The sequence below is a fragment of the Nycticebus coucang genome, chromosome X (genome assembly GCF_027406575.1).
Source record: "Nycticebus coucang isolate mNycCou1 chromosome X, mNycCou1.pri, whole genome shotgun sequence".
NCBI lineage: Eukaryota > Metazoa > Chordata > Mammalia > Primates > Lorisidae > Nycticebus > Nycticebus coucang.
In genome coordinates, this window is record NC_069804.1 from 166,073,750 (window position 1) to 166,088,569 (window position 14,820).

Here is a 14,820-nt window from a genome sequence, read left to right on the forward strand (position 1 = left end):
AATTAAGCCAGTTAATGTAATTGAAAGAAAGAGTTTAAGTGAAAGAAAGAGTCATATATCTCTCACTTCAAATCAAAAAGTAGACGTGATTAAGCTTAGTGAGAAAAGCATGTTGAAAACCAAGATAGGTCAAAAGCTAAGCCTCTTGTGACAAACAGTCAGTGAAGCTATGAATGCAACAGAAAAGTTCTTGAAGGAAATTAAAAGTGCTACACCAGTGAACACACAAATGATAAGAAAATGAAATGCCCTTCTTGCTGTATAGAGAAAGTCTGAGTAGTCTGGATAGAAATCAAACCAGCCACAACATTCCCTTAAGGCAGCAGATCTCAGCCTGTGGGCTGCAACCCGCAGGAACTGTGTTAAAGGGTTGCGGCATTAGGAATGTTGAGAACCACTGCCTTAAGCCCAAATCTAATCCAGAGCAAGACCCTAACTGTCTTTAATTCTATTAAGACTGAGAGAGGTGAGGAAGCTGCACAAGAAAAGTTTGAAACTAGCAAAGGTTAGTTCATGAGGTTTAAGGGAAGACTCCATCTCCATAACATAAAAGTGCAAGGTCAAACAGCAGATGCTGATGTAGAAGCTGTAACAAGGCATTCAGAAGATCGACCAAAGATAATTAATGAAGGTAGCTATACTAAACAACAGATTTTCAGTGTAGATAAAATAGCCTGACATTGGAATAAGATGCCATTTATGACTTTCATAGCTATGGAGAACTATGGGGGACCACACCTACGGTGCATCTTACAAGGGTACATGTGAAATTTACTAGGTGTAGAATATAAATGTCTAACACAATAACTAAGAAAATGCCATGAAGGCTATGTTAACCAGTTTGATGAAAATATTTCAAACTGAATCTAAAACCAGCACATTTTACCCCATGATTGCATTAATGTACATAGCTATGATTTAATAAATAAAAAAAAAACAGAGTTACCATATAATTCAGCAATTCTATTCCTAGGTGAAATGAAAACATATGTCCATGCAAAGATTTGCACTAGTCCCAATCTATCAGCTGGTGAATGGAAGAACAATCTGAGGTATCCAGCAATGGAATATTACTTGACAGTTTGGAAAATGATGTACTGATATATGAATATCATGTGAATGAACAATGTGAATGAACCTTGAAAAATTATGCTAAGTGAATGAAGCCAGACACAAAAGGACATATGTTGTGTGATTCCACTTAAATGAAATGTCCAGAAAAAGCAAATCCATAGTGACATAAGGTATTGTAGTGGGGTTGCCTTGAGCTAGTGGAGTTGAGGGGAAAGAGGAGTTATTGCTAATGGGCATGAGTTTGCAGAGTGATGAAAATGTTTTAAAATTGATTGTGGTGATAGTTGGGGCAGGGGAAGCCTAAGCCATTGGATCTAAACAGAATTTTGCTTCCAGAAAGCCTTCCCTGATCCTTTCCTCCCATCCCACTTAGTTGATACCACATTGCACATTCTCATGGCATCCTTTTAATTACCATTCTGTAATACAACATGTTTAGAATGTTTGATCTAATACCTGCATTTCCCTCAAGATTCTGGGCTCCATGGAGTGGGGACCTTTTCCTCCTTGTTCACTACTATATCCCCATCAGCCAGTATGGAACCTTGTACATAGTAGGTGCTCAATAATTTGTTGGATTGATGTATGATCAATCCATGTAATGATGAATCAATGTCTGGAATCATAAACAGTGATAATCAAAAGTTCAACTGGAGACCTTGGATTTCCAAACGAGGTGATCCTAAGAGTCTCATTGCAAAACAGCCTAGTTGGAGAAATGTTAATGATTTACCTGTGTTGGGTGAGCACATTTACAGCTGAAGGGTGGTTCGCACAGTAAGCCAGATACATAGATTTAAAATGAGGCATGAGACTCAGTAGACAACCTCCTACTTTGTGTTGGTTTTCTGGAAACCTAGAAACAAAAAAGATGAAACTCAGAATGTAAAATAGGAAACAAGAGGTAAAGGAAGATGATTCCAATCAAACCTGGCAGCATGAAAATCTTCTGAAATCTTTCCCAAAGTTAAAAGAGAAACTATTATGACCATTTTATCCCTGAAATGCAGGTTCTTGACCACTGCTTTAAACTTTAGCCACCAAACATAGCTCTAGTCCCTCTGCCTACTTAAGTAGAGCCTTTATTGGAATACTAAGAGTGGTTTGACACCGTGAACATCAGCACCTAATGCATTGATTCTGTTTTTTTTCTTTTTATTAAATCATAGCTGTGTACATTGATATGATCATGGGGCATCATTCACTAGCTTCACAGACCGTTTACCAAGTTTCACATATACCCTTGTAAGAGGCACCGCTGGTGTAATCCCACCAATCCCCTTCCCTCTACCCACCTCCCCCCCCTCCCCTCCCTTTCCCCCTTCCCCCTATTCTTAGGTTGTAACTGGGTTATAGCTTTCATGTGAAAACCCTAAATTAGTTTCATAGTAGGGCTGAGTACATTGGGTACTTTTTCTTCCATTCTTGAGATACTTTACTAAGAAGAATATGTTCCAGCTCCATCCAGGTAAACATGAAAGAGGTAAAGTCTGCATCTTTCTTTCAGGCTGCATAATATTCCATGGTGTACATATACCACAATTTATTAATCCATTCGTGGATCGATGGGCACTTGGGCTTCTTCCATGACTTAGCAATTATGAATTGGGCTGCAATAAACATTCTGGTACAAATATCTTTGTTATGATGTGATTTTTGGTCTTCTGGGTATATGCCCAGCAGAGGGATTACAGGATTGAATGGCAGATCTATTTTTAGATCTCTAAGTGTTCTCCATATCTCTTTCTAAAAGGAATGTATTAATTTTCATTCCCTCCAGCAGTGCAAAAGTATTCCCTTTTCTCCACATCCGCGCCAACATCTCTGGTCTTGGGATTTTGTGATATAGGCTAGTCTCACTGGAGTTAGATGATATCTCAAAGTAGTTTTGATTTGCATTTCTCTGATGATTAAAGATGATGAGCATTTTTTCATATGTCTGAAGGCCACGCGCCTGTCTTCTTCAGAGAAGTTTCTCTTCAAATCCCTTGCCCAGCCTGCGATGGGATCCCTTGTTCTATTCTTGCTAATGCGTTTGAGTTCTCTGTGGATTCTGGTTATTAAACCTTCGTCGGACACATAACCTGCAAATATCTTCTCCCATTCTGAGGGCTGTTTGCTTGCTTTACTTACTGTGTTCTTGGCTGTGCAGAAGCTTTTTAGTTTGATCAAGTCCCAGCAGTGTATTTTTGAAGCTGCTTCAATTGCCCGGGGGGTCCTCCTCATAAAATACTCGCCCAGACCGATTTCTTCAAGGGTTTTCCCTGCACTCTCTTCTAGTATTTTTATAGTTTCATGTCTTAAGTTTAAATCTTTGATCCAGTGAGAGTCTATCTTAGTTAATGGTGAAAGGTGTGGGTCCAGTTTCAGTCTTCTACAGATTGCCAGCCAGTTCACCCAGCACCATTTGTTAAATAGGGAATCTTTTCCCCACTGAATGTTTTTAATTGGCTTGTCAAAGATTAAATAATGCTAAGTAGCTGGATTCATCTCTTGGTTGTCTATTCTGTTCCATACATCTACTTCTCTGTTTTTGTGCCAGTACCATGCTGTTTTGATCACTATCGATTTGTAGTATAGTTTGAGGTCTGGTAGCATGATTCCTCCTGCTTTGTTTTTATTTCTGAGTAATGTCTTGGCTATTTGAGGTTTTTTCTGATTCCATATAAAACGAAGTATTGTTTTTTCAAGATCTTTAAAGTATGACAGTGGAGCTTTAATAGGGATTGCATTGAAAGTATATATTTCTTTGGGTAGTATGGACATTTTAACAATGTTGATTCTTCCCAGCCATGAGCATGGTATGTTTTTCCATTTGTTAATATTTTCAGCTATTTCTTTTCTTAGAGTTTCATAGTTCTCTTTGTAGAGATCTTTCACGTCCTTTGTTAGATAAATTCCCAAATATTTCATCTTCTTTGGCACTACTGTGAATGGGATAGAGTCCTTAACTGTTTTTTCAACTGGACTGTTGTTGGTATATATAAAGGCTACCATCAGCACCTAATGCATTGATTCTGCATTGCTATTTTGTTCCAGGACAATATATCAAAGCTGTAACAGATGTATAAATACTCTAAATGCTCTAAAGTACCAAATAAAAGAAATAGAAAACATGAACAACCTAGCTGGCTATCCTAACAGAAATACACCACACTTACTTTGAACATTCTTCCAGTGCTTGGCAAAGTGTCTGTTGAAATGTACATACTTCCTCAAAGTTTCCCAGTAAAGATGTGAATTCCACAGTACTCAGACTGAAAAAAAAAAAAATACAGTGCATGCAATTCAGTTAATAGCTATCTGTCTCTGGTCTAGGCAGCTGGTAGTTGCTAATATGTGGCAAACATAATGGAAGAAATTCCTATATTTTAACTTTGGCTTTTTAATTTACAACAACTCGTTAATCTTAGGCAAATCTCTTCTTTTAAGCTTCTTTCCTTAATTTCCCTTTTATGTAATAAGAATACTGAGCCTAAAGAAAATAAGCGCCATAAAGGACATTTAGGTATTTTATAAAGGAATGAGTAAATGAATGACAAGTGGTTAATATCTAAGCATCTAAAGAGATAAAAAACGTCATAACTGAATAAGTGTAAAAACTTAAGAGCATCTTCCTCTATCCTAGAGACACTGGAAAAGTAATCGAAAGATATTATATGTGCTCACAAAATGCACAGAAAAAATAGCAGTCAACTTTCTCCTAAACTAAAATGCTCATGCATCAACTAAGGGAAATACTTAAAGAGGAAGTAGGAGGGAAGAAAATAGTACTGATTTTGTTTATTTGTTTGTTTTTAGAGCGGAATGATGTCAAATAAAGACACACTCAATAAGTTATACAGGCCCTTGTGTGAAGAAAGTTTTCATCTATGCTCCTCCTACCAGACTGCAAGTTATAACAACAAGAGCCAGCACTCATGTAGCACTGAACACTTTTGCAAGCGTTTCCACCTTATAATAAGTCTAGGAGACAAGCAGTATCGCTGGCTCCATTTCACAACTGAGGAAGTCCAGGCTCAGAGAGGTTAAACAATCACCCTAAGCCACAAAGGTTGTAAATGGCAAAGACAAAAATTGAACCAAAACATTCTAGCTCCAGAGTCCATCTCTTAACCACTTTGGGGGAGTAAAGTTTTCTTTCTTTTTTTTTTTTTTTCTCTTGAGACAGAGTCTCAGTCTGTCACCCTGAGTAGAGTGCCGTGGCATTATGACTTAAAGCAAACTCAGACCCCTGTGCTCAAGTGATCCTCTTGCCTCAGCCTCCCAAGTAGCTGGGACTATAGGCACCCTCCACAATGCCTGGCTAGTTTTTTTCTGTTTAGTAAAGACAGGGTCTCGCTCTGGCTCAGGCTGGTCTCAAACTCCTGAGCTCAAGCAATCCACCTGCCTCGGCCTCCCAGAGTGCTGGATTACAGGCGTGAGCCACTGGGCCAGCCTGGGAAAAAAGTTTTCTGAAGATTTGCTTGAAAGGCCAGTGTTTGCCACGTGTCCTTCTCCTTAAGAATATAATAGTACCAGCAGAGTGTTCCCAACAGAATGATTTTTGCTGACTAATAAAGAAGGGGAAGACCTAAACAAACATTACCAGTAACCCACAGAGAATAAAAAGCTCCCAGTTCCTCTGCTGTAATGCCCTCCCAAACCACAAGCTGGAAAACCCCTATTCTGGATGTCAAAAATGAAACCTTTAGCCAGCCAGCTTCCCTGCCTGCTGCTCTCAGAGCAGCAAGAACCCAAGTTGGGGTTTCTTTGGCCCCTTCAGGATCAAAAAATAATCAGTCTGGTTTGTGCAAATAACTTGGGGGCCAAAAAGACAGAACTAATGGAAACTTACTATAATAGCATTCTCAACTTATTTAGGAACAGTGCAGGTCTGACTCAGGTCTCTCACCTCCTCCACCCTGGCTCTTTTCCTTTCCTTTTACTATTTATTCTCTTTTCTTTTATTTTCTTTCTTTCTTTCTTTTCTTTTTTTTTTTTTTTTTTTGGACACAGAGTGTCACTCTGTCACCCAGGCTGGAGTGCAGTGGCACGATCATAGCTCACTGCAGCCCCCAACTCCTAGACTTGAATGATCCTCCTGCCTCAATTTCCTGAGTAGATAGGACTATAGGTGCATGCCACCACACCCAGCTAATTTACTTATTTTTTTGGTCAATGCAAAGGCTTGCTATCTTGCCCAGGCTAGTCTTGAACTCCTGGCCTGAAGCAATCCTCCTGCCTCAGCCTCCCAAAATTTGCTGGCTTTACAAGAATGATCCACAGCACCCAGCCCGTCTTACTATTTCTTGATTAGTGTTCCATTTTCATTTGAAATTTTACCATCTCCCTTCCCTGGATTACCACTTTAGTTTCCCTTTCCTCCTCTGTCTGTCAATACAAGAAAACAGAAGGTACATTTCACTCGGTGGCAGGAGATACAGTGGATCCAGTCTGGCCACTTCCTGGCTGTGTAATGGGCAAGACAGTGAACCTCTCGGGATTTCAGTTTCTTCTCTATTCATTGAGGACGGTCATTTTTCCCAGGGCACTAGACCCACTGCTTCACTGAGGTTCCATTCAGCTCTAAGAACTATGATTCATAGAACACTTCATATTTCACATAATAATGACAAAAAACACTTTGTTGGTGATCATGTTTAAAATCTTACAACACAGGAATACAAAATCCTTTCATACTGAAGTGAGATTCCCACAGTGCCGGGAGAATAATCAAGTGGGAGATTTAGGACATTATGTCTAAACAAGCATAATTTGGAAAAAGAGAAAAAATAGTGAAATACATTAAACTTACTTAAGCCTGAAGTTCATGGTTTAGCAACCGTCCAGCAAAAGTAACCCTTACGGCACTAACATATACAGGCTGACTGCTAAGTTTTCTATAGGACTTAGAGACCATGATCTCTACTAAAATTTAATCACTTAAAAACAATGAGTACAGTTAGCCACTATTTGTTAAATATGTTATGCCTATAAGCATAAAAAAAAATGGTTAATTTTTTTCTTTCCTGAAAACAAATGTTTCCAATTCAGGCCTTAGATAATCTTTTCAGATGTCCAAGACCAGAATAGGGTTTGAACATTTTGTTTTAAAAAACATTTGAACATCTCTTTATCATTCATATCTGCCTGGGAGAAATACTGGCTTGAATTGCTCTTATGAGCACTCACAAAATGCCATACTCTTTCCACTCTCAGAGCATGGGAAAGAGGTTCTGCCCTGGTAAGCAAAGGTTAGATTGAGCATGAGAATTTCTAATCTGTGTGCTTTCAAAATAAAAGCACCAGGAGTCCTTTTCTGGTAAGGCAAAACCGGACACATCACTTTTAAAAAGTACAAAATAGTAACCTGGTTTCTCGTACCCTCAATGAATCCTCAACAATAAAAAAAAAATTCAAAAAAAAAGTACAAAATACAAATTATAATAGGCAGAAACACAGTTCTGCTCATTCCTTTCACAGTCAGAAAAAAAAATCCAAACTCTCCAAAAGCAATATCTTTCATAATTTCTGTTGTCCTGACCATGTTCTTGGCAACCTGTGATCTGTGGAAATTCTTCTAAAGGGCAAAATCAATTATTCAGTGACATAAGAGAACTAACTCCATACGCTGACATTATCTTGCTTTATTGAGCAAGGGATTTAAAGTAAAAATCTTACTTGTTATTGGATTGCAAGGGTCTCAAGTAGGTAACAAGAAGAGAGTTAAGTTCTTTAGCATATTCTTTTTCTGTGTCCAAGATGTTCTGTAAGACCTATGAAGAAACAAAGGTCAACATACTGTAAATGTCAAGACAGTCCAAGGTAATACACAGCTTTAGATCTTTTACCAAATTACCGGGGTAGGAGGGCATCCTATTTACTCAGACTAGCACTGTAAGTAAAGAGCACAAAATCTGAATGAACTTTGTTTCAATTTAGCAAACTACTATAATAATTGCATGACAACTAGTTATACTGTATAACTCCTACCATCACAATTTTTCAGTTACCCATAACTGGAGGGGTCTTGATATTTGCATAGTACTGTTTAAAATGCTTTCATGTGTTTTTAATCACTTTATCCTCAGAAAAGGCCTCAGTTAGTTAACAAAGGATCATTATTTCCATTTTATGTGTGAGAAAATTGTGGTCAACTACCTTAAGACATGGAGATTCCATGTCAGGCTGATTTAAGGATAAATGTGGTATCAAATATCATAAAAGTTTCTTATTTTTCTGATAAGATCTTTAGGGAACAAAATCTGAGGACACAGTGAATTTTTAAGCAGAGTTTAAAACCGGTCTTTTAAAAAAGGCCAAAGGTGCTACTGTGAACAATTCAAAGAGAAAAGGAGGCCGAAATGTGAGGAATTTAGCAAGAGAAATAACACTGTTAATTATTATAAATAACAAAATCTTATAGGCAAAACAACCACTACACAGGTCCATAATTTCTCTCCCCATGCCAGTCCTAGGGTCGTACCCCATTTCCCAGCCTCTTGTGGGGGCATGTATAACCTTCATTTCTTTGTTTCATATCTTCTATTTCATTCTACAAAATTTCCTGAGGGCCTACTCTGTGCCCCAATTGCCCACAGGGAATTTCCACTCTACACAGAGGACATTAAACAGAGGATTAAAAGACAGAGTAAAATAACCTTAGCTAGGAGAAACGCGTTAACCTACCAATATACCAGACTTATATACTCACAAGGCAATGCATGGTGATCTGCTTTTGAAAGGTAGAGTATTCAAAGCAGTGGAGACCCAGGTGACTGTGGGTTTTCTGGGAAACAACTGGGCTGGAGAGAGATGGTCCTGACTCTCCTACTGAATGACAGGTTGCTTCAGTTTAAAGGTTTCACTGACCTCATCTCATATTGTGACATTTCACCTACCTCATGGACCATTGTGAGGAAGTGGTGAGACAGGATACAGACAAGTGCTAGGCAAGTGGGAAACAGTCACACTATTTCAACAGGTTTAAAAAGGATTCTCAATGGCAGCGATATAGACATTTCATACCAGATAATTATTTGTGTAATGGGATACCCTGAGCATTATAATATATTTAGCAGTGTTCCTGACCTCCACCCACTAGGTGCCAGTTACATCTCACTTCCACCCCATGTCCAAATGTTGCCAAATGTGACCTGAAGGGCAATGTTATCCTCAGTTGAGAATCAGGAGCATAGAAGGCCACAGGCCACAAGGTGGCTTCAAAAGCTTAGGGTTGAGTTGTAGCACCTAATCATGTCTACTTTCGGTTCCTCCATTCCTCAGAAACTACTCTGTAAAAGTGCAAATGCAGGGGTCTAGAGGTACTTATGTTCTCTGAAATTAATCTAGTGATGGAATCAATATGTTACCCCCCCATAGAAAGTCCAAAGCACAACAAAGGAAATTAGACACTACTTTGAGATGAATGAAAATGAAGACACAACATTATCAAAACTCATGGGGGGCAGTTAAACAGAACTTAAAGAAAAAATACATAAGTACGATGCCTATATTAAAAAAGAAGAAAGAGGACCCCCAGTTTCCAGTGTCACATGTAAAGAATGTAAAAGTTTCTACTCAATCCTAACAAGAAGTAAGCAGTTAAGCAAAATGAAAAAAACAGACATTTTTTCTTAGCTCCACCAGAGAACTGAGGTCAATGGGAAAAACTGCTATTCCAAAAACTGGCAAGACAGACACACAGATACAGGGAATCACAACTTAACTAGAACAGAGACCCATAAGCAAAAGCCTCCAGAGCAGTGGTTCTCAACCTTCCTAATGCCGCGACACTTTAATACAAGTTCCTCATGTTGTGGTGACCCCCAACCATAAAATTCATGAAGTAGCAATGAAAATAATTTTATCGTTGGGGGTCACCACAACATGAGGAACTGTATTAAAGGGTCGTGGCATTAAGAAGGTTGAGAACCACTGGTCCAGAGGAACTAGTAGCAGGGTAAAAAAACCTAAACTGCAACTGAAAAATTGTTGAGATCTCAGTGTGAACAGGTCTGATAGTTGGGAGCTCCAGGGTGTCCAATATTAGGAAAGCACACCCAAACTTTTTTGAGTTTTACCTTCAGGAGTTCTACCAGGTTCTTTCAGTGAAGGTTAGAGGAAAATGTCCTCTCATGCTTCAGGCATGGGGAGGGGGAAGTAATTATTCTGAAATACTCCAGAGTATTCTGTTCTTAATAAAGCCTGCCCTCAGGAGAAACAATTTCACCAGAGCATGCCCTATGGGAGTTTTATCAGAGCCTAACTAACATGGGGGAAGGGAAATGCCTATCTCCAGCCAGATCTAGCCTTAATGTGTGGGAGGGAAGATATTCAACTCCAGCCCTCTCTAGCCATCCTGTCCCACCTAAGCAGGACTGAAAAGCACTAGTGAAGTCCATAGTCCAAGGGCACACAATCATTAAAAAACTGAGACCTAATCAAGGGAATAAAGACTGCTTCCTCTTCCTCCTCACCTTACCACCACATTACTAAAGGCCTATTTAACACAGTTCCTTTTATCCAGTCCATCTATCATGTCAGGCTTCCAAAAAAAAATTACATGGCATATTAAATGGAAAAAAAAACACAGTTTGAAGAGACAGGATAAGCATCAGAACTAAAGTCAGACATCATCACAGAAATGTTGAAATTATCAGACCAAGATTTTAAAATAACTGTAATTAATATGCTAAGCACTCTAACAGAAAAAGTAGGATACATACAACAACAGATGGATTGTAAGCAGAGAGACAGAAATTCTAAGGAAGATCCAAAAAGAAATGCTAGAGATCAAAAACACAGTAACAGAAATGAAGAATGCCTGTGATGGGCTCAATAGGAGACTGAATATGGATGAGGAAAGAATCTCTGAACTTAAGGATATGTCAACAGAAACTGTTAAAAACAAAAAGCAAACAGAAAAATAAAATACTAGGGAAACAAAAACAGAATAGAGCATGAGATGAAACTAATCTCTTACACACCTGATCTTTGATAAACCAAACAAGAACATACACTGGGGAAAAGAATTCCAATTCAATAAATGGTGTTGTGTTGGGAGAACTGGATAATCACATATAAAAGACTGAAACTGGACCCACACCTCTCACCACTTACAAAAATTAATTCAACATGGATAAAATATTTAAATCTAAGGCATGAAACAATAAAAATCAGCAAACAAAGTGTGGGGAAAACACTTGAAGATATTGGCCTGGGGAAAGATTTTATGAAGAAATCTTCTGTGGCAATTCCAACAACAAAAATAAACAAATGGAACTTAATTAAACTGAAAAGCTTCTGTACAGCTTATAGACATAAGAACATAAGCTTACCAACCAAAGTAAACAGACAACCTTCAGAATGGGAAAAGATGTTTGCATATTATGAATTGGACAAAAGCTTGATAACAAAGATCTATAGAGAACTCAAAATAATCAACAAAAAAAGACCAAACAATCCCATATATCACTGGACAAGAGACATGTACAGAACCTTCTCAAAAGAAGGCAGGTGAACAGCTAACAAACATGAAAAAAATTCTCATCAGCCCTAATCATCAGAGAAATGCAAATCCAAACTACTGAGATATCACCTAACCCCAGTGAGAATAGCCCACATCACAAAGTCTCAAAGCTGCAAATACTGGCGTGGGTGTGGAGAGAAGGGAACATTTTTACACTGCTGGTGGGACTGCAAACTAATACAACCTTTTTGGAAGGAAATATGGAGAATCCTCAAAGAACTCAAATTCCATCTCCCATTTGATCCTGCAATCTCATTACTAGGCATCTACCCAGCTGAAAAAAAATCCTTTTAGCATAAGGACATTTGCACTAGACTGTTTATCACTGCTCAATTTATAATTGCCAAAATATGGAAACAGCTTAAATGCCCACAGACCCAGGAATGGATTAACAAGCTGTGGTATATGTATACCATGGAATACTATTCAGCCACTAAAAAGATGGCCACTTTACATCTTTTGTATTAACCTGAATGGAGGTGGAACACATTCTTCTTAGTAAAGCATCACAAGAATGGAGAAGCAAGAATCCAATGTATTCTATTCTAATATGAAGGCAGTAGATGAGCTAATACAATGGACGGTAGGGGAATGAGCGAATGGGGAGAGGGGAGGAAGGAGTGGGATGGGGTCAAAGTGTATGGTACACCTCTTGGGGGCAGGACACAATTATAAGAGGGACTTTATCTAACAAATCCAATTAGTTTAACCTAATTCTTTGTACCCTCAATGAATCCCAAACAATAAAAAATAAAAAAATAAGAATTGAAAACAATGTAACCTAAACATCTGCACCCTCATACAAATTTGTAATAAAAATTAAAAGAAATTGACAAAGGATTTCAATGGACATTTCTCCAAAGAAGATATTCAAATGAGAAATAAGTGTACTTGACATAATTAACCATCTGGAAAATGCTAATCTAAATCACAGTGAGATATACTACTTCATACTTACTAGGGTGGCTATATAACAAACAAACAATAACAAGTGTTGATGAGGATATGGAGAAACTGGAACCCTTATATGCTACTGTTAAGAATGTGAAATAGTGCAGCCACTATGGAAAACAGTTTGGCAGTTCTCAGAAAGTTAAACATAGGGCGGCGCCTGTGGCTCAGCGGGTAGGGCGCCGGTCCCATATGCCGGAGGTGGTGGGTTCAAACCCAGCCCCGGCCAAAAAAAAAAAAAGAAAAAACAGAAAGTTAAACATAGAGTTACCATATAACCCAGCAATTTCACTCCTAGAGAAATGAAAACATGTTCACACAAGAATTTGTATATGAAAGCATACAGCATTATTATTAACAGTAATCTAAAAATGTAAACAACCCAAAGGTTCATCAGTTGATAAATTGACAAAGAAAATCTGGTATTACTCATCCAATGGAATATTATCCAGCCATAAAAGGAAAGAAGTATAGATACATTCTATAACATGGATGATAAAATATTGAAAATATGGTAAGTGAAAGAAACCAGATCCAAAATGCCATATATTACATTAATATAATTCCATTTATATGAAACTTCCAGAATAAGTAAAGCCATAGAGACAGAAAGTAGATTTTGGAGTTGCCAGGGGCTAGAGGAAATAAGGAGTGGCAGGGAGTAACTGTTTATGGGTATGAGATTTCTTATTGCAGCAATGACAATGTTATGAAATTAGATGAGACAGTGATAACCATGGCACAACTCTGTGAATATAGTAAACTATATACCTTAAAATGGTAAATTTTGAAGAAGAGAAGCAAGATGGCCAAATAGAAACCTCAAGCAATTGTCTCTCTGCACAAACATCAAATTCAATTATCCAGGCATATACGAGTACCTTTAGAAGAACCAAAAGTCAGATGAGCAATCATACTACCTGGTTGTAACATTATATCATGGTAAGAGACACTGAAAAGGTCAGAAAAGATAATCTTGTATTTCCTATGCCACTCATCACTCAGCCCTCAGCAGTGCTGCACCAGCATGTGGAGTTGAGAGAGAATCTACGTGCCCAGGGGAGGGAGAGTTAATTGATGGTGGGACTTCACATTGAAACTCAGGGACACCCTGGCATAGGGGAACACACCACAGAGCAGAATTCTGCCAGTGTCCATAAAGGAGGAGTTAGTCCAGCTTGGCCAGTGAAAAATCCTCCACCCCAAAACTCAAGTTCCATCTAGCCCTCCCACTGGCTGACAAAAAGAAGCCTGGGGCCTAGATTAAATTATAAGGCAATCAAGCCACAAAAGGCTGTAAGTCCTTGGGCAATTCCTATGGCTGTACTGGCTCTGAGCCAGTGGACTTGGGGGGCATGTGAACCAATGGGACAGTGTGATTGTGGCCAAACCAGTACCTGTGTCACCACCCCCCAACTACAGACAGTGTGGCTCAGGGAATCTTCTTCCACCTGGGGAAAAGAGAAGGAAAACTTTGGAAGACTTTGCTTTGCAACTTGGGCACCAGCTCAGCCATACTAAAATAAAGTATCAAGCAGACTTCTGAAGCCTCTGAGATCAAGCCTTAGTTCCTTGAAGATACTTCTGGACGAACCTTGGGCCAGAAGGAAACATGCTGCCCTGAAGGGAAGGACCTAGTCCTGACAAGATTCACCACCTACTGACTGAAGAGCTCTTGAGATTTGAATAAACATCACAAGTAGCCAGGCAACAGTCACCATGAGCTTTGGGTGAGACTGGACTGGCTTCAAGTGTGACCTGGAGCTGGTGGCCATGAGGGAGTGCCCACATCATTCCTTCCTCAACTCTAGCAGCCCAGCATACATAGTGAGAGAAGAGAGTAAGAGATTTCACCTGGTAATCCAGGGAATTCTTTGGTATCTTACCGATGTCAACCAAAGCAGTACCACCAGGAGCCTCTAAGAGTCATAACATTACTGGGGTCAGGGTACCCCCAGTGCTGATACAGCTGCAGTGAACAAAGACTTGGATCAAAACTCAATTCCCTTTGAATAGCTGGAAGGCTTTCTTAGGAAGGATGGGAACAAGCTCAGACTATGAAGATTAAAATAAGTATCCAACTCTTCAAGGCCCAGACATTGAAAAACATCCACAAGCATTAATAACACCCAGGAAAACATGACCTTGCCAAACTAGATTAGGTACCAGTGACCAATCCTGGAGCAATGGAGATCTATAACATTGCAGACAAAGAATTCAAAAGACCTGTCCTGAAGAAGCTCATTGAATTTCAAGACAACAGAGAGAAGGGAAATTTACAC

The 14,820-nt window shown here is 38.9% G+C and overlaps 1 protein-coding gene across 6 annotated transcripts in view; it reads right to left on the reverse strand.

Moving 5' to 3' along the window:
• ARHGEF6 (Rac/Cdc42 guanine nucleotide exchange factor 6) overlaps window positions 1-14,820 on the reverse strand; it is a 126,856-nt gene that overhangs the window by 41,242 nt on the left and 70,794 nt on the right. For all 6 annotated transcript variants that reach the window (XM_053579909.1, XM_053579911.1, XM_053579910.1 and 3 more), the window contains 3 exons: window positions 7,738-7,832; window positions 4,236-4,331; window positions 1,808-1,930 (listed from right to left, as the gene is read on the reverse strand). In XM_053579909.1, the coding sequence (XP_053435884.1) occupies window positions 1,808-1,930; window positions 4,236-4,331; window positions 7,738-7,832 (314 nt within the window). The remainder of the gene's footprint in view (window positions 1-1,807; window positions 1,931-4,235; window positions 4,332-7,737; window positions 7,833-14,820) is intronic.